This window comes from Siniperca chuatsi, linkage group LG1 (assembly GCF_020085105.1).
Source record: "Siniperca chuatsi isolate FFG_IHB_CAS linkage group LG1, ASM2008510v1, whole genome shotgun sequence".
NCBI lineage: Eukaryota > Metazoa > Chordata > Actinopteri > Centrarchiformes > Sinipercidae > Siniperca > Siniperca chuatsi.
In genome coordinates, this window is record NC_058042.1 from 10049280 (window position 1) to 10076815 (window position 27536).

At 41.8% G+C, this 27536-nt stretch overlaps 1 protein-coding gene across 10 annotated transcripts in view; it reads left to right on the forward strand.

Annotated features, from left to right (window-relative positions):
- The window catches only part of dmxl2 (Dmx-like 2), a 42430-nt gene that overhangs the window by 9647 nt on the left and 5247 nt on the right, over nucleotides 1–27536 (forward strand). For 3 of the 10 annotated variants that reach the window (XM_044193281.1, XM_044193461.1, XM_044194050.1), the window contains 44 exons: nucleotides 889–1069; nucleotides 1198–1378; nucleotides 1813–2031; nucleotides 2129–2400; nucleotides 4019–4288; nucleotides 4407–4636; nucleotides 4836–5041; nucleotides 5687–5808; nucleotides 6337–6426; nucleotides 6535–6643; nucleotides 6749–6868; nucleotides 7034–7261; nucleotides 7608–7894; nucleotides 8386–8558; nucleotides 8659–9310; nucleotides 9576–9905; nucleotides 9991–10110; nucleotides 10653–10788; nucleotides 11979–12089; nucleotides 12272–12441; nucleotides 13067–13164; nucleotides 13288–13453; nucleotides 13974–14238; nucleotides 14380–14582; nucleotides 14773–15162; nucleotides 15653–15835; nucleotides 15971–16267; nucleotides 16381–16572; nucleotides 16694–16770; nucleotides 17136–17266; nucleotides 17808–18053; nucleotides 18374–18556; nucleotides 18885–18968; nucleotides 19789–19815; nucleotides 20243–20433; nucleotides 20600–20733; nucleotides 20828–20913; nucleotides 21113–21314; nucleotides 22284–22401; nucleotides 23192–23257; nucleotides 24110–24196; nucleotides 24478–24599; nucleotides 25627–25765; nucleotides 27458–27518. In XM_044193281.1, the coding sequence (XP_044049216.1) occupies nucleotides 889–1069; nucleotides 1198–1378; nucleotides 1813–2031; nucleotides 2129–2400; nucleotides 4019–4288; nucleotides 4407–4636; nucleotides 4836–5041; nucleotides 5687–5808; nucleotides 6337–6426; nucleotides 6535–6643; nucleotides 6749–6868; nucleotides 7034–7261; nucleotides 7608–7894; nucleotides 8386–8558; nucleotides 8659–9310; nucleotides 9576–9905; nucleotides 9991–10110; nucleotides 10653–10788; nucleotides 11979–12089; nucleotides 12272–12441; nucleotides 13067–13164; nucleotides 13288–13453; nucleotides 13974–14238; nucleotides 14380–14582; nucleotides 14773–15162; nucleotides 15653–15835; nucleotides 15971–16267; nucleotides 16381–16572; nucleotides 16694–16770; nucleotides 17136–17266; nucleotides 17808–18053; nucleotides 18374–18556; nucleotides 18885–18968; nucleotides 19789–19815; nucleotides 20243–20433; nucleotides 20600–20733; nucleotides 20828–20913; nucleotides 21113–21314; nucleotides 22284–22401; nucleotides 23192–23257; nucleotides 24110–24196; nucleotides 24478–24599; nucleotides 25627–25765; nucleotides 27458–27518 (7955 nt within the window). The remainder of the gene's footprint in view (nucleotides 1–888; nucleotides 1070–1197; nucleotides 1379–1812; nucleotides 2032–2128; nucleotides 2401–4018; nucleotides 4289–4406; nucleotides 4637–4835; nucleotides 5042–5686; nucleotides 5809–6336; nucleotides 6427–6534; nucleotides 6644–6748; nucleotides 6869–7033; nucleotides 7262–7607; nucleotides 7895–8385; nucleotides 8559–8658; nucleotides 9311–9575; nucleotides 9906–9990; nucleotides 10111–10652; nucleotides 10789–11978; nucleotides 12090–12271; nucleotides 12442–13066; nucleotides 13165–13287; nucleotides 13454–13973; nucleotides 14239–14379; nucleotides 14583–14772; nucleotides 15163–15652; nucleotides 15836–15970; nucleotides 16268–16380; nucleotides 16573–16693; nucleotides 16771–17135; nucleotides 17267–17807; nucleotides 18054–18373; nucleotides 18557–18884; nucleotides 18969–19788; nucleotides 19816–20242; nucleotides 20434–20599; nucleotides 20734–20827; nucleotides 20914–21112; nucleotides 21315–22283; nucleotides 22402–23191; nucleotides 23258–24109; nucleotides 24197–24477; nucleotides 24600–25626; nucleotides 25766–27457; nucleotides 27519–27536) is intronic. The other 7 variants (XM_044193371.1, XM_044193549.1, XM_044193715.1 and 4 more) reach the window with 7 other exon arrangements.

The window sequence follows — 27536 nt, forward strand, 5'->3', positions numbered from 1 at the left end:
ATTTCTGCCGATCAGTATCTGTCAAAACATATTTCCTGTGATGCAACATTGAAAAAGCTGTATTTACGCAAAGGGTAGATTTACCAAGACTGCAGGTTTCTGTGTGATTCACCCATGGTTCCTGCTCTCAGTAAGCAGTCAGTCCTCTGTACTCTGGAATGTGACATAAGTACACATAAGTTGTGTATTAGGCTTGTCACTGTAAAAAAAATAAATAAAAAACATTCACACCTGTATACATTTTCTCAGACCACCAACCAATATTGGTGTTACCGTCTTTTAAATAACTTCCCATAGAATCATGACACACAAAGCGGACAGTCTAACAGGTGAGAGGCTGTCATTGAGTGCCTGTAGGTGACCATCACCACTAGTTGCTATATGTCTGGCCAGTTTGCCCAAGCTGCACTTATCTGTGGCTATTCGGCAAATTATAACTGTTAAACCGGTGAGAGGGAGTTCTCTGTTTGGCTGTTCCACTGAGTGAATCAGTTATTTCATCAATTTGATGCAGTCTCTCCATATATTTCGCTTCTGCCTTTTCTTCCACCTCAAGCTAAAGATCACAGGCAGAGCAAAGAAAAGTTTACAGTGTCAGTTGCAATTTTTTATCAGACATATTCTCGATTCATTATCATAGCATCCAACATTTTGTTTGTCTTGTTTGTGAATTTGTAGTGTTTTACTGGATTTAGGAATAAGGACCAGGTTATTTCCTCTCATGCAGTGAGAATCTGGAGATGTAAAATTTTATTCCTCCCACTTGCACTCTCACTCTATTTGATTGAACATTTTTAGGTTAAAAATATTCGACACATTGATTTAAAAAAAAAAAAAAAAGTAATTACTAATGGTGTAAGACAGTTGCATTCTCCTGTTGTTTTCTAGGGGTTCAGTGTGCAATGTGTTGCTGACATCCTGCGAGGATGGTGTGTGTAGGTTGTGGTCTGAGACCCTGCTACCAGAAGACAGCCTGCTTGGGGGACAGATCTCTGAGAACACACACTCTTTCAGCTCCAGCCTGCCAGGCGTCGCAGGCAATAAGGACAAGATCCAGCATGCTTTGGAGGTACACTTACTTACTCAGTCAGATCTGACCAGAAATAATTCATAAAAGAAAATATATACTATATCTGATGAAGAAATAACATAACTCTGTTCTCTGTGTTTTATTCCTGTGCTTTGCTTGATGATTAGTCAATCCACCACCTGAAGCATCTGCGCAGGGGCCGGCGACGGTCCTCTGCTCTGGTGGCACATAGTGAGCTGCTGCCCTCTCAACTTGGCACACAGGATGCACACACTCACCGCCACATCGCTCATCATGCCAATGCCCTGTGTCACTTCCATATCTCAGCCAGTATTAACCCCAACACAGGTAGGGTGTCTTTGATTAAACTGGCTCAGAAGCATTTCTTTATTTTTTTTACCATAGATCCAAACATAGTTGCACTATTGACCATATAAGGGTGTTCTATAATGTTCAGGTTTTTAATGACTTCCTCTGTAATAGTAACATCGTTCAAAAACCACAATATAATTAAGTTGCTGCAAACTGTGTTAAACCAAGAGGCATTAGTTAATTGCAGTGATTCTGTATGTTGTTTTAAGATCCACTGTATTATAGCTCATTATAGTTTTAAGTCTTAACAATATAATTTTTTTGTTATAAAACTTAATTATTTAGTGAAGAGGCTTCATTGCAAAACATAATAGACGACTGTGCAAAACAGAATTTATTTTATTTACCCTTTTTTCACTACTTTCATCCATATATCTCATCCTCCTCCTACCTCTCTCTTCCTCTGTCAGATATCCCAGCAGTGCTAGCTGACTCTGCAGTGTTCAACCCAGACGATGGCAGTGGTGGTGGAGGCTTCGTGGTTCACTGGCTCAACAATAAGGACCTCAGCTTCACTTCCTTCATGGACCTCTTTATGCTGCAGCTCCGTAAGTTCTCTGAACAGCAGCTGGACCAGACTACTGAGGACCCCCTGGACGCTGATGGATCACCTATGAAGTTTGACTTTGGTATGACCCACAACCAGGCCAACACACATCCCTTAAAAAAACATTAGCTTAAAAGCAAAATCACGTTGTAAAAGCACATTGTTTTCTGGCTTTCTAGACCTGGACGAGATGTCTGACAAAGCCTCCTCAGAGCACGGTGAAGAGGGTGAGCCAGGGGAGCAGGGAAGCACCAAGGCATCCTCCCCGGGATCCAGCTCCAGCATGCCTTTGCCCTCCATGCTACTGGAGAGGAAGATGGAGACTCTGACCACAGAGTGGAACAAGAGCCCAGACATGCTGTTCACCATCCACCCTGCCGATGGATCATTCCTGGTTTGGCATGTGAGGTACTTGGACGAATTCAACCAGGGCATCTTCAGACAGGTTCAGGTGAGCGGAAAATCAACTTCATGAAAAAAATGTTGCTGCTTTAAATTCAATAGTGAATCACTTACTCACTCACACACTCAATTCATACACACACAGTGGCAGCAGTGTAGCTGCTGTTAAACTTTGTCTAAAATGTAAGGTAACTCAGCTCTCCCCCAGCCTTATGTAAGACTCCTAATATATTTTCTAGAAATCTTGTGATCTTTCCTGAGTAAAATATATTTTATATTTAGAAATATAATAGATATTATTAATATTTAACTTATAAATCTTTACACCTTATTTGAAAGTTTTCACATTCTGTATGTTTAATAATCCAATTATTTTATGCAACTAAGTAGGGATGTCCCAATCAAGTGATCCCGATCAAAGTCCTTTAATATTGGGTATCTGCCGATACTGAGTCCGATCTTGTGCTTTGTGTTGTGTTGATTAAATATGTATCTGACACACTGAAATAACAACTGTTGCCTACTAAATCTGACATATCCTATTTTCACACAGTAATCCAAATACTGAAGATCCTGGTTCAAAACTATTAAGTTTATAATTACTGGTCTGGTATAAATGCAAGTTTAACTAGGAGAATGCAACTCTTGAACACTCACAGAGTGAAGCTTCTTCCCTCATAAACAATCTTTGGCTGAGTACAGATACTGGCTGCAGAGAGCATTTCAACCAGACAACAGATAAATAAAACGTTGGCCTGTCATCAAGTTACTCACTGAATTAATGTTACTAGCAACATTTGACATGATCTGCCACTGGCGACATTTGTCATTTTAACTGGTGAAAGTGATGGTTAGCGCCAGCTAAAAATGAGAAGCTACTACCTGAATGTTGCGTACATGTTGTGCAAGAAGGAGAGATAACAGATTCGTTAGCATCAGGAGTTTAGTGAATCTGTGTATTTTGCCAACCTTAGTGTCTAAACTTACTAAAGTCGCTCACTGGTGCGCCCAAATAATTTTCTTTACATTCACACACTAATTTTCACTTGGATATGCAGTGAGATGCTCGCACTGTAGAGCCCAGCTGTCCTAAAAGAGAGCGGCGCAGCAACACAAGCAGGCTGAGGAGGACAAAACACAGAAAGTACAGTAAAGAAAGGATAGGAATTTGATCGGCTTTGTTTTATCTGATACCGATCCTTTAAATTATGCCCGGATTGGCTCTGAAAAGATCGGCTCGGGTCATCTCTACAAATTAGTTTACACGGCATTTCACAGCTCCTTACTTATTGTGATTACTTTTTATGGACTGCACTGATACAGTGCTGTATGCGGACACATAGCTAGTCTTTATCATATGATAATAATAATAATAATTAATTATAATTTATAAAAAGAGAACACACACTATACACATTGTAATGCCATGTACACATATGAAGTCCATATATACTGTAGAAAGTGATAGTATATGTATGTAATATGCAATAAGCTGTGTATGTTTGTGGTTCAGTTGTGAGCATAAAGTATCAAGCCAGATAGAGTATTGTTAATGTTGTTGCTACTATGATGACCTAGACAGCTGACATCACATTGGTATAAATTGCTAATTAGGTCTTTATAGGGCTGAAAGACTGGGTCTTATTTCCCTCCAACTCTCCCACCAGGTGTCCTTCTCCTCCCGTATTCCAGTGGCATTTCCTACAGGTGATGCCAATTCACTGAGTAAAAACATCCTGATGTACGCCTGCACTTTGACCGAGGGTGAGAGTGCCGGGGCAGGGGAACAGGGGAGAATAGTCCAACGCGTTTCCCACTCTGCTTCAGCCTCGGCCGGCCTGGGTTCACCCGCCCTGGCCCCCTCTCCCAATTGTCGCCCTGGCAACAGTCCTGCTGTCATGATGGTCTCCAAGCATGTTGACGGATCTCTCAACCAGGTAAAAGATTGTTATGGAGCAAAGTTGAGAGATGTGCAATTTTTCTGCCAGAATCAATGCAAGCATGTTTTCATAAATTACCACTATTGACTATGGTGTTGGTTTCCTCTGTCTGTAGTGGGCAGTGACATTTGCTGAGCGTTCCGCCTTCTCCAACGTATTGACCGTATCTCACAAGTTCCGGTACTGCGGCCACCGCTTCCATCTGAACGACCAATCCTGCCACACAGTGCTGCCGCTGCTGCTGACGTCCTCTCACCATAATGCTCTGCTCACCCCTCCCTCAGCCCCTGGCAGCCTGGAAGGAGAGCAGCCTCCCACCTTTCCCTTAGCAAAGGGACTTCACAGGTATAGAACAGAAGGAAGGCAGAGAAAGAGAAGGGAGGCAGTAAATATGAAAGGGATGGGGAGAAGAAAGAATAGGCAAGGAGCACATGGTTGAAATGCCATAGATGGTGCTTATTGTAACACGCTGTGACACACTTTCATAAATGATGGTCTTGTTGTCCTGTGCATGAGTTCTAACGATGCATTACTTTTCTATTAGCAGGAAACAGCTTCGTAATGCAGCTACAAGGACCTTCCATGACCCCAACGCCATCTACAGTGAGCTGATCTTGTGGAGGGTGGACCACATTGGACCCCTGTCCTGCACTGGAGGGGTCTCTGAACTGGCCCGCATCAACTCTCTGCACACCTCTGCCTTCAGCAATGTTGCTTGGCTACCTACTCTAGTACCCAGCTCTGTACTTGGTAAACACACCATGCATTTTTAATATAGATGTAAATTTTAACCTCAGTGATGAATGACACAATAAAACATTCTTGTTTAGTAAATAATTATCAACTTTAAAGTGGAAGTTTCACTGTTGCTGAATCATCTGAGCTTTTGCTTTTGCTTATAGAGCAATGTGATATTTGGGTCACTATTTGTCAGGACTTAACTGTGCTAAATGTATGCACAGTATATAATGGCATTAAGGCGACTAAAATGCATACCTCCATGCAGTAGTCAAGCTAAGCCAGTTTTCAGTCAGATTTGCACTAAAAGGTCAGTATTTCTTCCATGTCTCATTATTGCCTACCAAGATATATAACATATTTTTGTGATTGTGCCCTGACAACAACAATATAACTTTTTCAATTAAGATCCAACCTGGAGCTAGTTTCTCTAGCCTGAGGAAGGAACTTAATCTTTTAAGTAATTCTTTTGAAGTTGTGAGATGTATTTTATTGATATAAGCACATGGCTCAATTTAAGAGTATCCTCCAACTTTGTATTAAAACTATCAAATATTTAATGATTTTTTGGGGATCAATATATGTAGACAAAATAGTAATTAATACATTCTTTGGCACTGCAGGACTTTCCTTCGAACTTTGTGTTGTGTCCCTCAGGAACTTACTGTAACAGTGCCAGCGCCTGCTTTGTGGCATCAGATGGTAAAAACCTGCGTCTCTATCAAGCTGTGGTGGATGCCAGGAAACTACTGGATGAGCTGTCAGATCCTGAAACGTCTGTGAGTGGACACACACGCACTCATCACTGCACACAAAAAAAATATTTTATTGCTCATTTGGATGTCATAATCTCTGTTTAGAGTCTGTGTTCAATGAATTTTATATATCTGGGACTTCATGTCTCACACCATGGGGCTTTAAATTCCAAAGCAGGCTTGTGGGCCATGAAACATCACAAATCTGATATAACCACATCTTTCACAGATATTAAATTCTTGTTATAGGCCAGCTTTTCAACATCTGTGAGCTTTTTAATATTTTCCTTTTGATGCTGTCTTTATTTATAAATGTTACCAAAAAACAACAATACATTGTTTACATCAGGCAAACAGATCTCACATGGAAATATTGGAAATGTTATGTTCTTCATAAAGCTAATTTTTCTAATCTCTTGCTTCATAACCACCACCAGTCTACATTACCCTGTACTTCAAATCATAATATGCAATATTTACACCACACTAGTGGTTTCAAATGCATTACACTAAATGGATAGTTTACCATTTTTCATGTGTGTCTCTGTTTAGAAACTGGTGGGCGAGGTATTCAACATTGTCAGCCAGCAGTCCACTGCCAGACCTGGATGTATCATAGAGTTGGACGTCATTACAAACCAGGTTAGCAGCTGCTCTGTGTTTTTCACACCCACCTCAGGTCAGTGGTGGACATAAACCTGAAACCTCCTGATCAATAGACATACTGATGCTATTTCCATGTGCATCCAGTGTGGCGCCAACACCCAGCTGCTGCATGTCTTCCAAGAGGACTTCATTCTAGGTTACAAGCCCCAGAAAGAACCAGAAGCATACACACCGGCCTTTCCATCTAGTGAAGGTATAGCACACTGTTAAATCTAAAACTCTATGTAGGTCTGTTACCTTATACTTTTTCAAACCTGATTGTCATTAGAAGACAATAATGTAATTTTACTATATCCAGATTACCAACCTGCCCCATTCTCTGAGAAGTTCTTCCTGGTGGTGATAGAAAAGGATCTCAACAGGAACTCTGTCCTGCAGATGTGGCACCTGCACCTCAAGTCTGTCCAGGCCTGTGTTGGTAAGTGTAGAGTACACACAGCTGAGCAGTTATTGGCATCATTGCAAGTTTTCTGGATATTTTTAAGCACGAAAGCATGAATTTTAAATGTGAAGCCTACCTTTTTTTATCTACATTAAACTGAGGTGTAGTCCAGCTATAATATTCCTGTGTCTCTGTGTCCAGATGAGCTGAGCCCAGATTATACCTTCCAGAGCCAGCTAATGGTTCCCAATCAAGTTGTGAATGCCGACTCGTCTCCGGAGACCTCTCCTATCAGACCCCTGCCACGGTCAGCCTCTACAGCCAACTTACAATCAGCCAGCAAACTCATCCTCAGCTCCAAGCTGGTGTACAGCAAGCGGCTCGACCTGCCCCATGGGGTGGAGGTTACCAGGGCCACGCCCTCTGCAGGTTGGGATGGGCACACAGTTATCACACATATGACTCGCACCATCTTGTTGTCGACAAATTAAAAGGAGTGTGTAAAACCCCTTTGTTCCAAGGGTGACTTGGTGACATAGTCCCAAAAAGGTCTACATTTATTTTAGGGTATGCTGACAATTGGTTTAGAAATAAAATAAGAAGTGCGAAAGGTGCTTCTATTTCTTTAAGTCAGGCAGATTCCAAGAAATACCTGGAAAATCTATTTGCCACATAAAATCAAGTTAATGCAAGAAATTATAGAACATGTTTACATGCTTTGCAGTAACCTGCTTGAAATGTTCTCATTTTTTGTACTTCCTCCTCTTTCTGCTAGGGCATCTGAGTTCCTCTTCTATCTATCCTGTGTGCCTGGCTCCGTACCTGCTTGTTACTACCTGCTCTGACTCTCGCGTGCGGTTCTGGCACTGTGCTGTGGAGGGTGGTGATGGGTATAGCGAGAATGACCAGGACAACCGTGTGTACCGCTGGGAACCCTGGGCCCTGATGAATGAGGAGGAAGACAACAACAGTGCTGTGTGTGTGTCAGGACGGCCTGTAGCTGTGTCCTGCTCCTACACCGGCAGGCTGGCCGTGGCCTTTAAAAAGCCACGACAAGGACAGGTAGGAAATTAGAATTTAGCTTTATAATGGTGTTTTTCACTATTGAACCAAAAACATAGAGATGTGGAAATTTATTTGCAATCACCTAGAGATGGAAAACTGCAATAAAAATGTAAATGCAGTAACTAAACATCATTTGGCTATATAGCATGGATCCTCCAAAAATAGATAACAATTCCATATATCAGCATATGAATACGTATTTATGTAAAGTGGAGAATGGTGAGGGAGGAACTAGATTAGATAAACATAAATTATGCATTAAACATTGCAGTGTATTTAAAGTTTTAAACAGTCATGAACCATTAATGAACAGGAAGTGATATTTGAAGTATGTTGAGCTGGATGTCACTGAACTGAAACTCAGTCGATGTCTATTATCAGCAGTCTGACTTATGAGTCTGGGTTTTCAGTGTACTTTCACAGTTTCACAGTGTCTCCAGTATCTTCAGTTTTGACATATTCTAAGAAATCAGACCTTTTGTCCTCAGCTGCAGGGTTCTGGACAGGACTTCTCCATGCATGTGTCCATCTATGAGTGTGAGTCTACTGGTGGCTCAGAGTGGGTTTTAGAGCAAACTCTCCACCTGGACGACTTTACCAGACCCTCGTCAACCCTGGATCCAAGAGTCAGTGTGGACTCCAACCTCTTTGTCTACAGCAGGTCAGGAGGGTACTGCTTGTGTGTTTGTATCATATTCCGTCAGCCACTGTATGTTTACCAGTATGGGGGTCTCATAAGTTAATCATTTTCTCCATGCCAGGTCTGACCTGTACATGAGCAGAGACCATAGCTCCCCCAACATTAAGCACTACGTCCACCTGGACTGGCTGTCAAAGGAGGATGGATCTCACATCCTCACTGTTGGAGTTGGGTCCAACATTCTCATGTACGGCCGAATCTCTGGCATGGTCAATGAGCAGACTAGCAGCAAGGAGGGGGTGGCTGTTATCACCCTTCCTCTAGGGGGCAGTATCAAACAGGGGATCCGCTCACGGTGGATCCTGCTTCGGTCTGTGGACCTCCTGTCCTCTGTCGACGGCACACCGTCTCTGCCAGTCTCCTTGTCCTGGGTGAGGGACGGCATCCTGGTGGTGGGCATGGACTGTGAAATGCATGTGTATGCCCAGTGGCATCAGGACAAGAAGCCTGGTGAGGAAGAGGAGGGCAACCTATCATCCGCAGACATTGCTGGAGGTCAAACCACAGGTTCCTCATCGGCCTTTGAAGGGAGATCCAGGTCTAAGAGTGTGTTTGAAGGTAGTACCGCAGTGGATGAGGCCCTTCGTGCCCCGGCAGGACTTCAGGAAGGGGGACTATTTGAGGCTGCTCACTCCCTGTCCCCGACTCTACCCCAGTACCATCCCACCCAGCTGCTGGAACTCATGGATCTGGGCAAGGTTCGCCGTGCCAAGGTGAGTGTTTCTGCCTCATTAAGTGACTCCAAAATATCCAAAATGGTTATTTAAAGCTCTCATTTGTTTATTTAAAAATTATAAGTAGTTTAAGTCTCTAGTAGGCTAGGGTCCAGTGAAGCCCACCTTTTCTGGATTAGACTAACCAAAAAGACAGATGGCCAGAGACACTGTCTAATAGATAAACAGGGATATGTTGTGATTTAGCTCAGCTAATCCACATTGTTGTATATGCTGCATAACCCATTGCTCTTCTATGTATCAGGCCATCCTCGCTCACCTGGTCAAGTGTATTGCCGGGGAAGTTGCTGTGGTGAGGGATGTGGAGGCGGGTGAGGGCGGAGCCAGGAGACATCTGTCCCGGACCATCAGTGTGACTGGCAGCACAGCAAAAGACACCATTGTGGCTGGCCGCGATGGGGGCAGGGACTACACAGAAATTAACTCCATCCCTCCCTTGCCGCTCTATTCGCTCATGTTGGCTGACCTAGATACCTCGTACAAGGGAGCGGAAGAGGGCGCTAAGGGATCTAAAGCGGCCGACGGTGAGGGAGCCCAGAAGTCCACAGAGGACCAGTATTCTGACCTCTTCCAGGTAGGTAGAATTAAGAGAGCTCTGATTTTGTTGTCAAAGGAGTAGTCCACTGATACTTCTCACTCCTTTCCTCCTGTGATAACAGCTGGCAACAGTTACCACAGATGACTTTGTCAACTTTGCCACCGACAAACCAGAGAAGAAGTCTCGAGTTATCAACCTCTCTCAATATGGACCTACTTACTTTGGACCAGAGCATGCTCAGGTATTGCTGTATTTTTTAGGAAGGCATACCATTGGGGAAAAAAAGGAAAATTGCACTGTTAATGTAGGCTATTTATGATGAAAATCCCAAATTAAATATTCTTTTCATTCCTCAATTGTATTGGAAGTGATTAATAAAGAGGTAGTAGCTTGGTAATAACAGGTTAATGATGTGTGATACCATAGTAATATCAATACAATAATAACCATTTAATATCTTGTTAACAACAATGACAATATTGTGGTAAGGGTAGTAATGGGGAGGAAACATGACAGTAACATGATCATAATAGGCTAATTGGCACATAACAATCTGGTTTTATCAGAGTAATATTCTCTCAATGATGATATGTTTATTATTGTATAATGTTTGCAAATTCAATGTAACAATGGGGTCATATTAAGGCTGGGTAGTATTTAACAAAATTGACAGTAATGGCTCACATTGTAAATTCCATCAGTATATACTGATGATACCTTTCAATCTGTTGTTCTGAGTTTCTCGTTGCTCTCCTTTATCACTTTCTTCCTTTGTGTGTCCAGGTATTGTCCAGTCACCTCATGCACTCCAGCCTACCAGGACTGACCAGACTAGAGCAGATGTTCTTGGTGGCCTTGGCTGATACTGTTGCAACCACCAGTGCTGAGGTCACCAGCTCCACTGATCAACAGTACACAGGTCAGTATATATGTCTGTGTGTACAGGTTACAGTCATATTTGTGATATTTACAGTAGATTGTATAACATAGAAGACACATATTGCACCAAGGTTTACTGGGGTTAGAGACTGTTGTCTGTGTTTCTTGAACGGACGTCATCACCACATTAAAATACAAAAATGACTTCAAACCACAATAAACACACTCTATCTTATATTGTAACACTGCACTCAAATAAGTTTAGCCATCCACAATATTTATAGGTTACTTCTGATGCTTGAGTCTCTTCACAGTTCTTTCAGTATTATACACCTTGTAAACTAGCAAAACAGTTCTACCTCTCAGTATTTAATTTAGTGACCTAACAAAATATCATGGTTTGCTGACCTATTGTCCTTTTTCCAGTATCCACACAACAAGTGTTGATTTTTATGCTCACATCCATGTGACAGTCACCTGTGGCAGTCCAAGCTCTTACATTTAGAGTCATTACCTTGGTTGATTCAAGTTCATGTACAATAATCCTCCCTATTGAAGTGTCCTTGAGTAAGAGACAGACCAGCTCCCGGGTCTTTATTCTGTAGCTGTCCCTACTCTCTGATCTGTCAGGGGCACGGACAAATGACATGACAATTTTTCCATTACTGATGAATAAAGTGCTGCTTTATTTTGTATTATGTACTTTGTATGCAAGATGCATGATGCACACATAACTGCAGAATAGGCTTGTATTGTAATTTGGTGTGTTGGCCTGCCTCATTATCTACCAGTCCATTAACTGTGACCCTTGGTAAGAGATAATATTGTATTGAAGTTGACTAAAGGTTATAGACATAAAAGCTAAGCATAATTTTTCTTGATTGTGTGTTCCTGGATATAGTTCCAGCCATCAAATCTTTATTAACATAAACAACAGTGCTTATACTATTCCTCTTTAACTGTATATAAACAGACATGGCACTTTTTCCACTATCTTTGTCTTTTTTCTCCAATTTTCCATAATATTTATTTAGTCTTTTGAGAGGAAGACATTAGCAGGTTGTTCCAGGGCTAAGTAAGCACAGAGAGGGTAAGAAGGTTCAGGGACAAGCATGAACTCAAGTGATACTGGTTTTTAAAGGGCTTTGCTTTCTGACTACCATTTTAAAAGAGTGATCGGTGGAATAACAGTGACAAAGCTGACAGCTCCCTTGTGTTGTGTTTGTGTAGGTGCTGAGGCTCTCGATGAGTGTGGACTGAGGTACTTGTTGGCCATGCGTCTTCATACCTGCCTGCTCACCTCTCTGCCCCCCCTCTACCGCATGCAGCTGCTTCACCAGGGTAAAACACACTGCTCATTATACTGCTGCTGTGACAATATATAAAACATTGTATAATATTACCAGTATATATTTGTGATTATGAGGTCCAGATTTCTAATGCGTTTAATCTTGGGAATGAACTTCAAACATCTTGCTCTCTCCTTCTCCCTCTCCCTCTCCCTCTATCTCTTTCTCCGGCAGGCCTATCAACATGCCACTTTGCATGGGCCTTCCACTCGGAGGCGGAAGAAGAGCTGCTAAACATGATCCCAGCCATGCAGAGAGGCGACCCACAATGGTCTGAGCTCAGAGCTGTTGGAGTGGGTTGGTGGATACGCAACATCAACACTCTGCGGAAAATGGTGGAGAAGGTACCAGGAAAAATTCAGACTAATAAATACAAGATTCACAAGATATTTATTTTTAAATTAGCACCTGCTGATGCAAGTACAATATTTTATTTCCTGTATGTTGTTGCTTGATTGATGAACACCTTATAGTATGTATAATGCGGTCAGTTAGAGCATTGCCATTAGCTACCTTCTAGAAATACCACAGTTGAACCAGCATGTCTCAACAAAACAAAGACATTATAAGATTTAAAAATAGAGCATTCAGGTCAGGTGTTCCTGTCATGTGTAGTTCAGCCATCAAACCTGACTGTACTGACTGCACCATTCAAAGGCAGTGTTACATTTATTGTATTTGGAGACATGCATTCTTCTCTGTACTAACCAGCTGAAATGTATTTCCTACATGAAGTATACATATATAATGATAAGCAAGTAGGATTATTGTAAAGAGCAATGCAAAGAAAATAGTTAATGTGCATTGGTCCTAACAGTAGCTAAATAAGCTTAACATTTGTACTGGCATATGAGACGATTTGCAGTGTTTTAATATCTTGATTCCTATGTTGTCCTATGACATCATTCCAGCCAATAAGGGAAAATTAGAACTATTGATTTAGTAACTGTAACGTTTGTGTGTAATCAGATAGGTAAAGCTGCGTTCCAGAGACACAACGACCCTTTAGATGCTGCTCTGTTCTACTTGGCCATGAAGAAGAAAGCTGTCTTGTGGGGGCTCTTCAGGTAGGACATTGTTTCTGAACACATAATGATTTTGAATTGAATTACTGTCTAATTTCAATGTTTCAAGTTTCTCACAAAACCTTTATACTGGGGATACTAAGCTATGTGGTTTTCTTCTCTCAGGTCTCAGCATGATGAAAAGATGACTCAGTTCTTCAAGAACAACTTCACTGAAGACCGCTGGCGAAAGGCAGCTCTGAAAAATGCTTTCTCCCTGCTGGGTAAGCAGCGCTTTGAACAGTCCGCTGCCTTCTTCCTGTTGGCTGGATCCCTCAAAGACGCCATAGAGGTGTGAACCACACACACAAGCACACACACAAGATACACAGACAGAGATACACAGACATAACCTATTACTGTTGAGTCTGCTCCAACACTCCATTTTAATTTCCGTCACAGTGGAAACTTGGCATAACCTTGTTTTATGGAAATACAATATTGAGTGTGAAGGTGTGTCTGTATAGGAGTTAAATCACGACATCACTGATAGTGCAGATATCTTTTGCTGAGAGAGCTGGACATTCTGCAGCTTTTAAATTACATGAGAGAAGTTTATATTATACTGATAAGATGCATAAAAAGCCTGCATAGTTTTCCTTGGCCAGGGTTTTCATATCACACAGTCAAAATATACAGATAGCCAAAAAAAGGAAATAGAAGTGTGAGTTTTGTATGCTTCAGCTCCATGTATTGGTTGCAGTGGAAATTACTACCTTAAAATTCCTTAAATTCCTGCACTTTAATGCTTACTTGCTTACATTTCTTACTTAAACTACAGATTTAACCCACTCTCCTCTGCTGTTGTGTAGGTGTTGTTGGAGAAGATGGAGGATCTCCAGTTAGCCATGATAGTAGCAAGGCTGTATGAGGCTGACTTTGAAAATTCATCCACCTGTCAAGGCCTCCTTCATGAGAAGGTCCTGGGCTGTAACAGGGATGGAAGTGGTTACCACTGTTCCAGACTGCACCCTGACCCGTTCCTCCGCAGCATAGCTTACTGGATCATGAAGGATTACACCCGGGCCCTGGACACACTGTTGGAGCGAATCCCCAAAGAGGATGATGAGAACCCTGGTCAGTTGGTTGCAGACATTTCAGTCAGTATTTCACAGCAAGATCCACTAAAACCTGTTTGCTCTGCTCATTATTTACATTGTGTGCTATGCTTAATGGCTTTTCTTTTTCCTCCCCCTTTGCTTCATCCCTCTGTGTTAGATGTGACAGTGAAATCTTGCAACCCTGTGGTGTTTAGTTTCTATAACTACCTTAGGACACACCCTTTGATCATCCGTCGCCACTTTGCAAATCAAGAAGGCACAGCAACAACTGTGGGCCTCACTGCAGAGAAGAGCAGCGCAGATGAGATCAACCTTATAGAGCGCAAACTGTTCTTCACCACTGCCAATGCACACTTCAAGGTGGGCTCATCAATAATATGGCCATTCACTCCTCACTTCCAATTCTTCTGATGCAGTGGGGAACTTTTATCTACCTCTCCTATTACAGTTGTTTTACAGTCTGCTAAAATGTTAATTACAAAAGCAAAAATGTGAAGATTATATAGCAGGTGTTTAGACATGGTTTTAATCATATCTAAACCTTCTGTAGGTGGGCTGCCCAGTTCTGGCTCTGGAAGTGCTTTCCAAGATTCCCAAAGTTACCAGGAAATCTGGCTCCTCACCTCTCAGCAAAGCTTCATCCAAGGCCAACTTAAACTCGAGCCAACCCCTGGAAAATGGCACCCAGGGAGGTGTGGACTGGGGCTCCCCAGCAGCCCCTGCCCATGCCTGGGAAGGAAATGATAGTGTGAGTGGGTTGGATTGGAGCCAGCCTATGGTCAAGGTGGAGGATGACGGGCTGAAGCTGGACTGGGAAGATGACAAGGAAGATGATGATGAGGATGATGATGGTCTGACCATGAAGAAACCAGAGGCTGAGACCAAAGCAGATGGAGGCTCAGAGAGTGGCGGCTCCAAACTGCAGAAAGAGAACTCACAGGTAGGAAGAATATATCTAGAATCCATTAGAACAATTGCAAATACTGGAATGATTATAGGATAGGATGATTATACATCCTTGTAACATTAAAGATTTCTCTATTTCATATCTACCCAAAAAAAATCTTCAAGTAATTTCCAACCTATTGCAAAATTCAGTTTTAATTTATAAACTTGAACCTGTTTCTTTACCAGAACAGCAAACACACAGGCATCATTTTGATGTTATGTGAAGACATATCCTGGCTTAGGACAGTTCCTGAGTTAACTGGTATATAGGGGCATTGTCGGATTCACAACTAAAAGTTTTGCAATCAAATTAAACTCATTTGGATTTAACATCTCAGACATCTGGAAGCCTGCAGAAAGTGTGCTTGAGACCCCTTGCAGACTTATATTGTGAATTTGGACAGCCCTTAACACTCCGGACTTCATGGGAATGCTCCCATAAGTGCGGGTCGTTTCCTTTAACTCACTCTCATATGTTTCAGTGTGAGTCAGAGGTGGACGTGATAGCAGAGCAGCTGAAGTTTCGTGCCTGTCTAAAGATCCTGATGACAGAGCTGCGCACGCTGGCTACAGGCTTTGAGGTGGATGGAGGGAAGCTCCGCTTTCAGCTCTACAGTTGGCTGGAGAAGGAGATAGCTGCCATGCATACGATCTGCAACTACAAGGTGCATTTTGATATTATTTGATGTAGTCTATGCATCTTTATATTATCTTGTGCAGTAGTAGGTATTAGCAAAAGTGTTTGTTTTTTTTCTTCCTGGTTGACCATGATATTCACCATAAATTTTGTTAACACAAAGGTGGAGGGGAAGGACGAAGATTCAGAGGTGGAGCGTTGGGGAGAGCGTACAGCATCAGTGGACATATCAGACGAGACCCTGGAGCACACAGAGGCCGGGGCCTACGAGCGTCACCAGATGGAGCGACGTCGTCTTCAGGCCAAGCAGCATCACTCTGAGAGGCGCAAGGCATGGTTGAGGAAGAACCAGGCCCTGTTGAGGGTGTTTTTGTCCTACTGTAGCCTTCATGGAGCCAAGGGAGGAGGAGTCACCTCTGTTCGCATGGAGCTTCTATTCCTTCTGCAGGAGAGCCAGCAGGTACACACACACACAGTCATCCACACATGTATGTTATGTACTTCTACTGGATTAATGCAAGACAATCTCTCTTCAGAAAAAGCAAATCTATATCTTCCTGTCTCACTCTGTAGGAAACCACAGTTAAGCAGCTGCAGTCTCCTCTTCCTCTGCCTACTACACTGCCTCTGCTATCTGCTTGCATTGCCCCCACCAAGACGGTCATAGCCAATCCCGTTCTCCACCTCAGCAACCACATTCACGACATCCTCCACACGATCACCCTCATGGAGGCCCCGCCGCATCCTCACATCATGGATGATCGGGTCAGAACTCAAATAAGAATCTAACTTTATGTAGACTAAGTTCTATGTAGACTTGAGTAATCATCTCAAGTTGATCATTTTGATGTTGAATAAGTGAAGTGTGTCTGTCTTTCACCCTCAGGTGAATACTCTGCACACACTAGCAGCATCTCTGTCTGCTTGTGTCTATCAAGCCCTGTGTGACAGCCACAGCTACAGGTAACTGTGCCTCTGCAGTGCAGTGACACAGGTCCAACTGTCTCTGCAAGACCATAGATACTTTTTGGTGTCTCTTGGTTTCACTATTGAGTCCCCAAAATACAGCCACTGCTACTCTTTCATTTCATTTCTTTTCATTTTAAGTTAAAGTATTAGCTAAAAAATGTTTCTCTTGATGCTAAGCTCAGCTAACCACACCCTGACTCTAGCTCAGACACAAACAAGAGATTTATATTTATTATATTTATATTTATCTTCTCATTTCATTCTAGGAAAGAAAGCCAATGAGCGTATTTCCCAAAATGTTGAACATACATGTTTTGTATGGTTGTGACTCATGGTTTACCTTTCTGTTGGCTTTGCAGCAGCCAGACAGAGGCCAACCAGTTTACAGGAATGGTGTACCAGGGCCTGTTGCTCAGTGAGAGGAAACGACTCCGCACAGAAAGTATTGAAGAACATATAACTCCCAACTCCGCTCCTGCACAGTGGCCAGGTAACAAAGCCCCTGCTTTTCCAACCACTGGCATTTTTGGGGTTAGATTGAGTTAGACTCTATACTTAAGGCAGAAAATAAGAAACACTTTTTTCTTTTTATTTGCTACTAGGGGCTGTCTCTTCATTTACATTTTTGTTGTTATATTCTCAAAAATATTTTTAATGAGATTGAAGCTAAGTTAGATCATATTCCAGAATCCTGACAGAATGCATAGAAAGGGAAAATGGCACACGTGTGAGCATCAAAGACATGATTGAGAGAGAATATGAAAAGCAGAGGGAGAGGAAGAGCATAGCAAAGCAGGCAGTCTGTGTTTATGCAGAGAGGCAGATGGTGTTCTATAATAGGAGCTTCATGGCCTCTGGGAAGGAAACGGAAAGACAGAGACTGATCACGCCATCATGCGAATGTTTCATAAATGTGTTCTGTATTGTGCAGAGATAGCATTTTGTTCTGCTCTGGAAGGGTTTTTTTTGTAAATTACGAGTTAATCTTTTACGCAAATACTGTGTTGTGTGTATGTGTCCTCTCTCTGCAGGTGTGTCGTCCCTGATTTCTCTGTTGACGTCTGCCAGAGAGGAGGACCAGCCGAGGCTCAACGTGCTGCTGTGTGAAGCGGTCGTGGCTGTTTATCTTGCACTGCTCATCCATGGCTTGGGCACTCACAGCAGTAATGAACTCTTCCGCCTGGCAGCACATCCCCTCAACAACCGCGTATGGGCCGCAGTCTTTGGGGGAGGGGCTAAAGTCATTATTAGGCCAAAGAGGCCTGAGGCCCCACCAGGTAGAATTATTGATTTATTATTAATTCCTTATATACCTTTATTTCCATCATCATTGTCATTGTTGTCTTGAGTCTTCCTCCCTGGGCTTCATAATCTGTCCCTGTCTCTATACCCCTTTTTTTGCCATTGTCCTCTTCTGCTCCATCTGTTGACATTCTACATCCTAACTCATCTCTGATCTGAGGCAATGCTTCCATCCCTCAGGCCTGTCTACATAGTTACATAAACATACACCTAGTCCTGTCCTGTTGATTATCCTAAGATGCTGCTGCTCCTGTGTAGTGTCATGTGTGAGTGTGCCCTCTGCCCTGTGTCCCAGTGCCAGCTGATTTTGAGGCAGCCAGGCCAGAGGAGTCTCAAGAGACAGGAAGACCTGAGCAGAGCAGCCTCACCCCAAATCCCACTCCCATCCCCACTGAAACTCAGCGCCCCAAACGACCCCCTCCTCCCGTTTCAAGGGGAGAGGGGTTGGGCACTGTGGCACCAGCAACTAAGGCCAGCTGTGAGTAATTGGGCTGGTGGATTGCAGTGCTGGTTTGCAGGATTGCAGTGCATGGTAACTGTACAGGTTTGCATTGTTGCAGATGCTTGACTTTCCCCTGTCTCTCTCGTGCAGCTACTACTGAATGCCCATTACAAACAACAAAGCTCACTAGTGCTATGAAGACATAGTCATCTGTGTTCAGTGTTATGATAAGCCAACAGCTGTGTGTGTGTGTGTGTGTGTGTGTGTGTGTGTGTGTGTGTGTGTGTGTGTGTTGCATTGCATGTACATGTTGTAACGTCCTCTATGCTCATCTCATTGTGTCATTCCTGTTGTGCCACTGAAGCACCAGCTGGGCCTAGCAAGGACTGTTCAGAGGCCAAGGCTGAGCAGCCCTCTCAGACTAAATCTGAATCTGAGACTAAACCAGGTACACCTTGAGAGGTTATTAGACTAATGAAATTACTGTAGCGCTGGAACTGCATAATTAGTTCTCTTTTGTCCAGTTTGTAGCATTAAATGTTTAACAAGAATGGACCAGAGCTATATCAGTAGTCTGTAGTAGAGGTAATAACTACATCATAGACTGATAGTAGCTCTTGTGTGACTTGATTCAGCTGTTTGTCAGTGTCCGATTTTTAGATTTGTAGAAATTAAGCCATTTCCTGAGTAGCTGTGCTGTATAAGTCTGTTGACTGAACTTGACACTTCTCACCCATATTCATTAGGCCAAAGGAATCTGTGCTCCCATTGTGTTTGAAGGGGGCGAAAGATATGGGCTGGCATTTAGACTTTATATCACTGTAGAGTCTGATAGCTCTCAGCAAAGCCAAGAGCCTTTTGAAGAGCTGGTTAGGGGAATCTTAAATGCCAGCCTGTTGATAGGAATCACTTTACCAAATGTTAAAACTCTGCCCTTTTGAGCGCTGCTGCAAACTTATATGCAAAAGTTTGCATATGGCATTGATGCCTCCCACAACATTTTTAAACAAAATAAACATGTTACAGTCACCAATGTCATCATGTTTGCCTCCCTCAAGTGCTGTAGGTACAAAAAAATGCTTAGCACATGACTGCTCAACAAATTCGCCATCGTTGTTTGATGTGTTTTCTGTGTGTATTTTGTGTTACGCACTACGTCAAATATTTACTGATTCTATTATGTAATGGTCTGTGTAGTATCTGTATGTCTAACTGCACTGTCTACTCTGGTTTGTGTCTTGTCTTGTTTTTTTCTGGTGCGATGCCAGAGATAGTCACCCAGGATAATGGTGCAGGTTTGTGCACAACCTAGTGTGTCTTGCCCTGTGCCTCCATCCCAAATGTTTGTAATTGTGCATTTGTATTTCTCTTTTCCAAGTGTATTGATTTTCTTTCGTGTGCTATGAAACATCAATGTCACAGAACTCAAAGTTATATTGTACAGGACCCACATTTTAGACAGGATTAAGGATAATGTTCAAAGTTTATAATTCAGCTCTAACTAGATGTAGGGTATAGTGTGCTCTGTGTAGGGTGTGGATGCAGTTCACTTCCTCCCGATCTATTTCTTGACCCTCTTTTGGCTTTAAAATGATGCTGAGTCTCAGCTCATCCTCATCATTTGTACAAAAGTGCAGCATACTGCAGTCTGCTGTAGATTGACCTTATCAGAGTTCATTGTGTTTGAAAGATACCATCTCTTTGTTCTTCTCCTCCCCACAGTGGCTCCCCCTCAGCCCCCAGCGGAGGATGTGGACCGATACAGACGTAGGTTTAACATGAGGATGCTCGTTCCTGGGCGCCCTGTAAAGGAGACGCCAGCTGCCCCACCTCCTGTACCCACAGAGAGACCCACATACAGAGAGAAGTTCATTCCCCCAGAGTTGAGCATGTGGGACTACTTTGTAGCCAAAGTAAGGCATTGAATTCTACATATGTGGAATCGACTAATGAGATCTGTGATTCATAGTCTACAGGTTATTAAAAAGTTATTCCTCTCTCTCTCTCCCCCTCTCTCCCTCTCTCCCTATCTGCCTTTTTCATTTGCCTTTTCTATTCCACCATTATTTCCTCCCTCAGCCCTTCCTGCCGCTGTCAGAAAGCAGTGCTCTGTATGACTCAGACGAAAGCGGCGCAGAGGATGATGAAGATGATGACGACGCCTTCCTGTCTGACACACAGATAACGGAGCACTCTGACCCCAACTCCTACAGGTAGGGCTCACCCTCTTTTGATTTTCTGCCACCTAATTTGGAAGCTTTGCCTCAGATTTTAAACTTCTTGCATGTCTGTCTGTGTGGTACGTAGCTGGACTCTGATCCGCCTGGTCATGGTGAAACTGGCCCATCACAACGTCAAGAACTTCCTCCCTCTCACTGGCCTTGAATTTACAGGTACACACTCACCTCATCATTGATCCTAAACAGCTTCTTAAATCTTAATATACAGTAAGATGTATTCTTTATGAAGATACACTAAAACATTTTAGTAGAATTTGCAAATAATTTGTATAAATTTACATAAATAAATTATTCATTGGTGTTGCTGCTGCCCGTATACAGTATATACTGTATGTCTGTGTTTGTGTCACAGATCTGCCAGTCACCTCCCCTCTCAGCAACGCTGTATTGAAGACTTTAGAGAATTGGGAGCAGCTTCTGCTGGAGCGAATGAACAAGTTTGACGGCCCGCCTCCCAACTACATCAACACTTTCCCTACGGACCTCAGCGCAGGAGGTGGCCCCGCCATACTCCGACACAAGGCCATGCTGGAGCCAGACAACACACCCTTCAAGTGAGATTTAAATCATATACAGTATACAAAAATATAGACACACTCTCACAAACTAGGGCTGGGTTGTAAAAACATTGATACAACAACATTTAAATTTATTTTATCCTATCCAATCCTAACATTAATACTTAATGACTGTTATATAAGCAAAGAGTGACAGTGCACAGTAACAAAACAAAAGATACACTAATCAGAAGAAATACGACCACTGCAATACAAACCCTAGCACAAACTATATTAGTGTAGCTCAAGAGCCCACATAGATACAGTTGATCAATTTCAAAAAGGTCATAAATCATAAAGATTTATGATTTGATATTTCCATATGTCAACCTAGCAAAAATTGTACTTTGACTTGAGAAATAGGAGTCCTCTCTTGACCAAATGACACTGTTGAGTAGTAACAGCAAGCAAGCAAATCTCAAGATACATTTTGACTTAATATATAAGTTCTGCCATAAAGTAAAATTAGTTTATGTGGGGCGCCCCGGGAGCTCACCTGGTAGAGCGCATACCATACCATATTAAGGCTGAGTCCTTACCGCAGCGGCCCTGGTTCAACAAGTCATTGGTTAGATGTGATGGTACTGACAATTGTATGTATATTGTGTGTTTAGATTTTATGGCACGTTCAACTCACTTAAACACGGTTTCATTAAATATAGGTTTACCGACATGTTATCACAAGTTATTTAAGTATACTACAGCATGCAAAAGCCCACATGGTTTAAGTAGTGATAATACAGAGGAAGTGGAACTACAATATTAAAGTCATTTGCCCTTTCTATATCAGTAATGCTTATATACTTTTCACACAATGCAGAACAAATGTGTTGCGAATCACAGTCATGCATGCACTATTAGATCATATCGTATTCCATGGCATTGAAAATGAACCATGACATAAGACTCCTTAGTGGATCCACTCGTATGTGACCAACTTATTTCTGTCCATATTTTTTCTTTCAGGACAAAGAACCACCAGTCCTTTCCAGCCCGACGTCTTTGGCATTTCCTGGTTAAACAGGAAGTCCTTCAGGAGACTTTGATTCGTTACATCTTTACTAAGAAAAGGAAGCAGAGTGAGGTCAGCAGCCCACATGCGTACAAATTTTTCTGCTTGTTTTTTCTTCAGTTCAGTGTTCATTCGCTATGATGATTAAACCCCCCATTGTTTTATTTAACAAGTCATGTTAATTCATATTTACACCAGAATGTTTGCATTTTTCTTTTTTTTTGTGTGTTCACTTCCCCTTACACAATTACTGTATTGGCCCAAATATAAGACTATATTATCTAGGCAACTGGGCCTCACATTTAACTACTAGAGGTTTAAAAGTCATCTGTAAAACAAAGTTACCGTTTTGACTGGCTCAAGTTACTGTTACTAAACTACAGTGTCTACAGATGAGGAGACATTGTGACTGTGTTGAAAAAAAGTGACTAAAAGTAGGCCATAATAACCTCTTGGTGCCCATAATGATGGTGATTGATGAAATACGTAATAGTCATCAAACAACTGTCCTGCAGCCAAAAATTTGAGGAATTACGGTCTTAGATGCTTAGTTTCTTATTATTACAACATTCATTTCAGTCTTTGCTAACTGGAGTAACCAGATTACTTCAAATTAAACTGTAGCAGTCAGATCCATATCTCCATATATATATCCTGCTACATGACTATAGCCCCATGCTAATGAGGTGGACTGTGTTCAGAGTTATTTACATTTTATCACCAAGTGTACATCGAAGATCCTGTCAACCTTTTACATTTTCTTTTCATTCCATGTTTTATTTTTCTGTGTTTGTGCATGTGTTTTGTGTCGTGCCGTGTTGGTGTGTTCTGTGTCTATATTGCCTCTGTGTGTGTTGTGTAGTCTGTAGAGAACCATATGGACCATATAAGCCCAAACTGCATAGCAGGACCTAGCAGTCCCTATAAGGTAGTATCATTTACTGTACCAGCCCAGGCCATGGCTCTGTCTGTCCATCTTTCTGTCCGGGAGAGTCACTGCAAAGCCAAGCTTGGAGGAGCAAGTGCATTAAACTTGAAAAGAATTATTGTGCACCGATTGCACAGGGTTTAGTTTTGCAGGTTATGGTTAGATATAGCACCAAACTGGGTGAAGCTCTTGATGTCTCCTCCCCAGCTTGGCCTGATAGTGACTGCTCTGGCAATTTATCTGGCATAAAATGTACTCAAGGCTCTAAGGCTTGGATTTGACATCTAATATTTTTCTCTCACTGGGACACCTCACCATCCACTTGCATAACCTTACATCCTATCCCTACCAATAACACGTCTCCCTGTGTTTCTCACTCCTTTCTCCTCTCTAGCTGAACTGATTCTGTTGGACCCAAAAGCAAAAAAGCTCCCCATAAGAGAGTTGGCACATACAGTAAACTTACTAACTTGCATGCTCATTGTCAGGGCTGTGTAAGGCTTGCTAATCGTGCAGGGTGTTTTCACCAGGGAATCCCAAATTAACAGTCAAAATTGTCAATATTTATTTGAGTACATCTACATGTCCTATGATTACTGCTCTCCCCTTGTAAATGTGGCTGTACTTTGTGCTACCTTCACATTAAGTGGGAATATTTGGAGCAACTTGATGGCCCAAAGCAAGTGTTTTGGAAGTATATATGTTCCACCCTACTCCTGATAGAAGGAAATTAACTTAACAGAAAGATGTTATGAAGAATAGGCTCCTAAACTCAAATTCTTGAAAATTTCACTCAGTGGCCCCAGAACCCCTTATTGTAACTTTAATGTGTCTTGAACCTTGCTTTTTCAGGTGGAAGCAGATCTGGGCTACCCAGGAGGCAAGGCTAAAATCATTCATAAGGAGTCCGATATAATCATGGCATTTGCCATCAATAAGGTAAGTTGTGTTTGTGTGTGTGTGTGTGTGTGTGTGTGTGTGTGTGATACAATTACTGGGAAGCACTTTATTTTACAAGTCCATAATTTCCTAATTATTTCCCAGGACATTTCCTGGATGTAATTTGGTACTAAGTACCTTTCCAGGAACCTTCTTCTGAATTTAAAAATACATATCAGTTCCTTTCTAGGAAATTAGAGGAAACTGTTTCCAAGTCCATCTTTAATGTTATCTCTTCCTCCCTCCTTGTCCCTCTCCTCCCTGCTTCTTTCCATTTCCAGGCTAACTCCAACGAGATAGTATTGGCCTCCACGCATGATGTACAGGAGGTGGACGTGACTAGTCTGGTGGCTGTCCAGCCCTACACCTGGATAGGGGAGGACTTTGATAAGGAGTCCCGCAGGTGAGATTCTGGGCAGATCATACGTGGCATTTGTCTGTCCTCAAAGAAGCAATTTCAACCCTCACTGCTCATGGTGGGATTTGTTAAGTCTCTGTAATTAATATTATAAAGAGTACGGTCTAGACCTGCTCTATAGGAAAAGCGCAATGAGATAACTTCTGTTATGAATTAGCACTATATAAATAAAATTTAATTGAACTGCTCCTGCACACATGCAATTAACAGTTAGTTAGTTAGTTATTTCTGCGTCAAGACGTCGTTAGGGATAGCTAGGGATGTCCCGAGCTGATCCTAATGATGGGTATCAAGGCCAATACAGGCATATTTTAAAAAATCGGAATCAGCAAAAATAAAGCCGTTCAAAATCCAATCCTTTCTTTACTGTACTGTGTAGAGTGAAAATTTGAGTGTGTGAATGTGAAAAATTAATTTGGAAGGCTACACATTTTATTTCAATGTGTCAGATACATTTATTTAATTTATATTTAATCAACATTTAGGTAAATATTAGTATCGGATTAGACTTGGAATCAGCAGATACCCAATATTAAAGGACTCTGACTGGGATTGAGGTAAAAAATAACTTGATTGGGACCTCTCCAGTCGTAACATGCTCGATATACACCGACATGATTTCAGGTAACATATTTATTAAAAAAAAATCAAATTAATTGTGCACTGAATAGCAGAAGAAATGCTGCTGTAGGCCATAGGCCTGCTGTAGGCTGTAATGTTAGTTATATAATGTTTTTGTATCCAATTTGCGGGCTGTTGGAAAAAGCTAAACACCTATAAACTAAAAGTGAGATTGTTACAACAGTGGATTGTGTGTGCAGGAGGCTGTTCAATCCTTTCTGGTATGAAAAAGGTCTTAAATTTAACTTGGTGAACCCTGCAGAAACCTGGTAAGTGACTGGCTGACTTAAATGTTTTGTGTGAATAGCTGAGTCTTTGTGCATCGTCCATGTTTTAAACATCTCTACAAAACATTCTCAGTGACGAGTTATGGTTGTTTTTTGTTTTACAGCTCCGACGACATAGACTATCGTTCTTCTCATACCAACATTGCCCAGGCTAGCTCAGTCCCCTTTGCACCACCACAGATGCCGGTCTCTGCATCTATGCCATGGCTCGGCAGTGGCCAGACCAGCATGGGAGCCAGTGTGGTATGAGTCTATGCACTACAAACATTGATATACACAAATACAGCCAAACCAGACAGTAGTGGGTATGCAGTTCTCAGTAATAGCCACTAGGGGGAAACTAAGTTCTGTTTTGCATAGAATCAGCATATGATCTGTGTTATCACTCTTTTTATTTCAGCAGTCTGTGCTCCACAATGGATGCATTAGTGAAGTTTTAGATTTATTAACACCAAACGTAAACATGAGATAAAATTATGATTCAGAATTAAAAAGGCAATTGACTACTTGGATTTAATTCTGCAGTCTGTGGCCCCTGCACATTTTCAGGAGAAGTTTGTATTTTTTAATTCTTATCAATGTCGGTCCAAACTGAGCCATGCCGACTAAACAGCTGGCCTGCTGAGTCTATGGAGGCTGATACAAAAAGGGGGTGTGTTTGCATGGCAGAGATGGACGCATATAAACACAGATAGCAGCAGCTCTCACAGCCGGCTACCCAAGGTACAGATTTGCGTCACAATTACATGCAGTCAGGGTTCTCCATGTCCCAGCCATGTTGATAAATGTTGAGTGTGATACACTAATGAAGACAGGACAGACGGTGTCATACAGGTTCAGTGGATTACGGAAGAGGCTTTCTTGTGTGTGTAGTGCAGTGGGGTCTGGTTAGTGAAGATCCCAGCCATTTAATGCCTGGATTCATAGTCCATGGATCGTCATCTTTTGATGTGCAGCATATCATGACACCAACAGCGTACACTACAAACAGGAAATTTAAAGTCCACAGAAATAGAAGGGTGGAAAGTCAACTCCTACATCCTTTTTTTTCCCCAAATACTTTATTTTATTTTATTTTAGATTTTATGTTTTGTCCCTTGTCAACAAGTTGAAGCCTGGAACTTGGTCAAACTGTTGCTGTGTAGTTTTAACACCTTCACATTGCCTGCAGCTTTTGAGAACAATAGCTAAACTTTGTAAGGCTTTTATTTGCCAAGAAAGTTATGACTGGTCTTTGAGTCTATAGCATTGTATTATTCAGCAGTAAAGAACCACCACACTAAGACACACCCCAACACTGCTGATATACGAATGTGAGTGCAATAACAAATTAGTGTTTATAAATAGGACTGGGATTGATAAATCATAGCAGAAATATTGCTAAAAAAGAAAAGAAGCTTCATTTGTTCTGAAGAAAATGTATGTCACGATGAAATATGCAGGCATAAACACTGTAAACAGTTATCTTTGCATGTGAAATGTATGGGAAATATAGTTGATTTCTAGTCCAGAAACTTTGAGTTAAGGTGAAAGCTCTGAAAACAGATGAAATCAGTTGAATTTTAATTGATGTGTAAGAGTTGAGTCAATTGATGTGTAAAAATGTAATTCAGCATATTAATATTAAAAATTTTATGGTCACATCCTGTAGTTTTTGTTTGCACCAATGAGCAGTGATAAAGTGTTCAGTGAACGGAACACAACCGTTTTTGTTTTTTTTTCTAAAACAAGACAAACCTCTGACTTTTGTGTGACAATTGAACAGCATCATCAGTAAGAATTTATCAGTAAACTAATGAGTGGTAAGCCCCATTTTTGTGTTTACCACAGAACACAGGTGAAAGGCTTGGGGGGCTTTTAACCTAAAACCTATAATTAATCTTCTGGACATCATGTGTTGTGAGATAAACTGATGTTTTTATTGATGTTTTTCAGATTATGAAGAGGAATCTAAATAATGTGAAGAGAATGACATCCCATCCTATCTATCAGTATTGTAAGTGCCTACACTGAA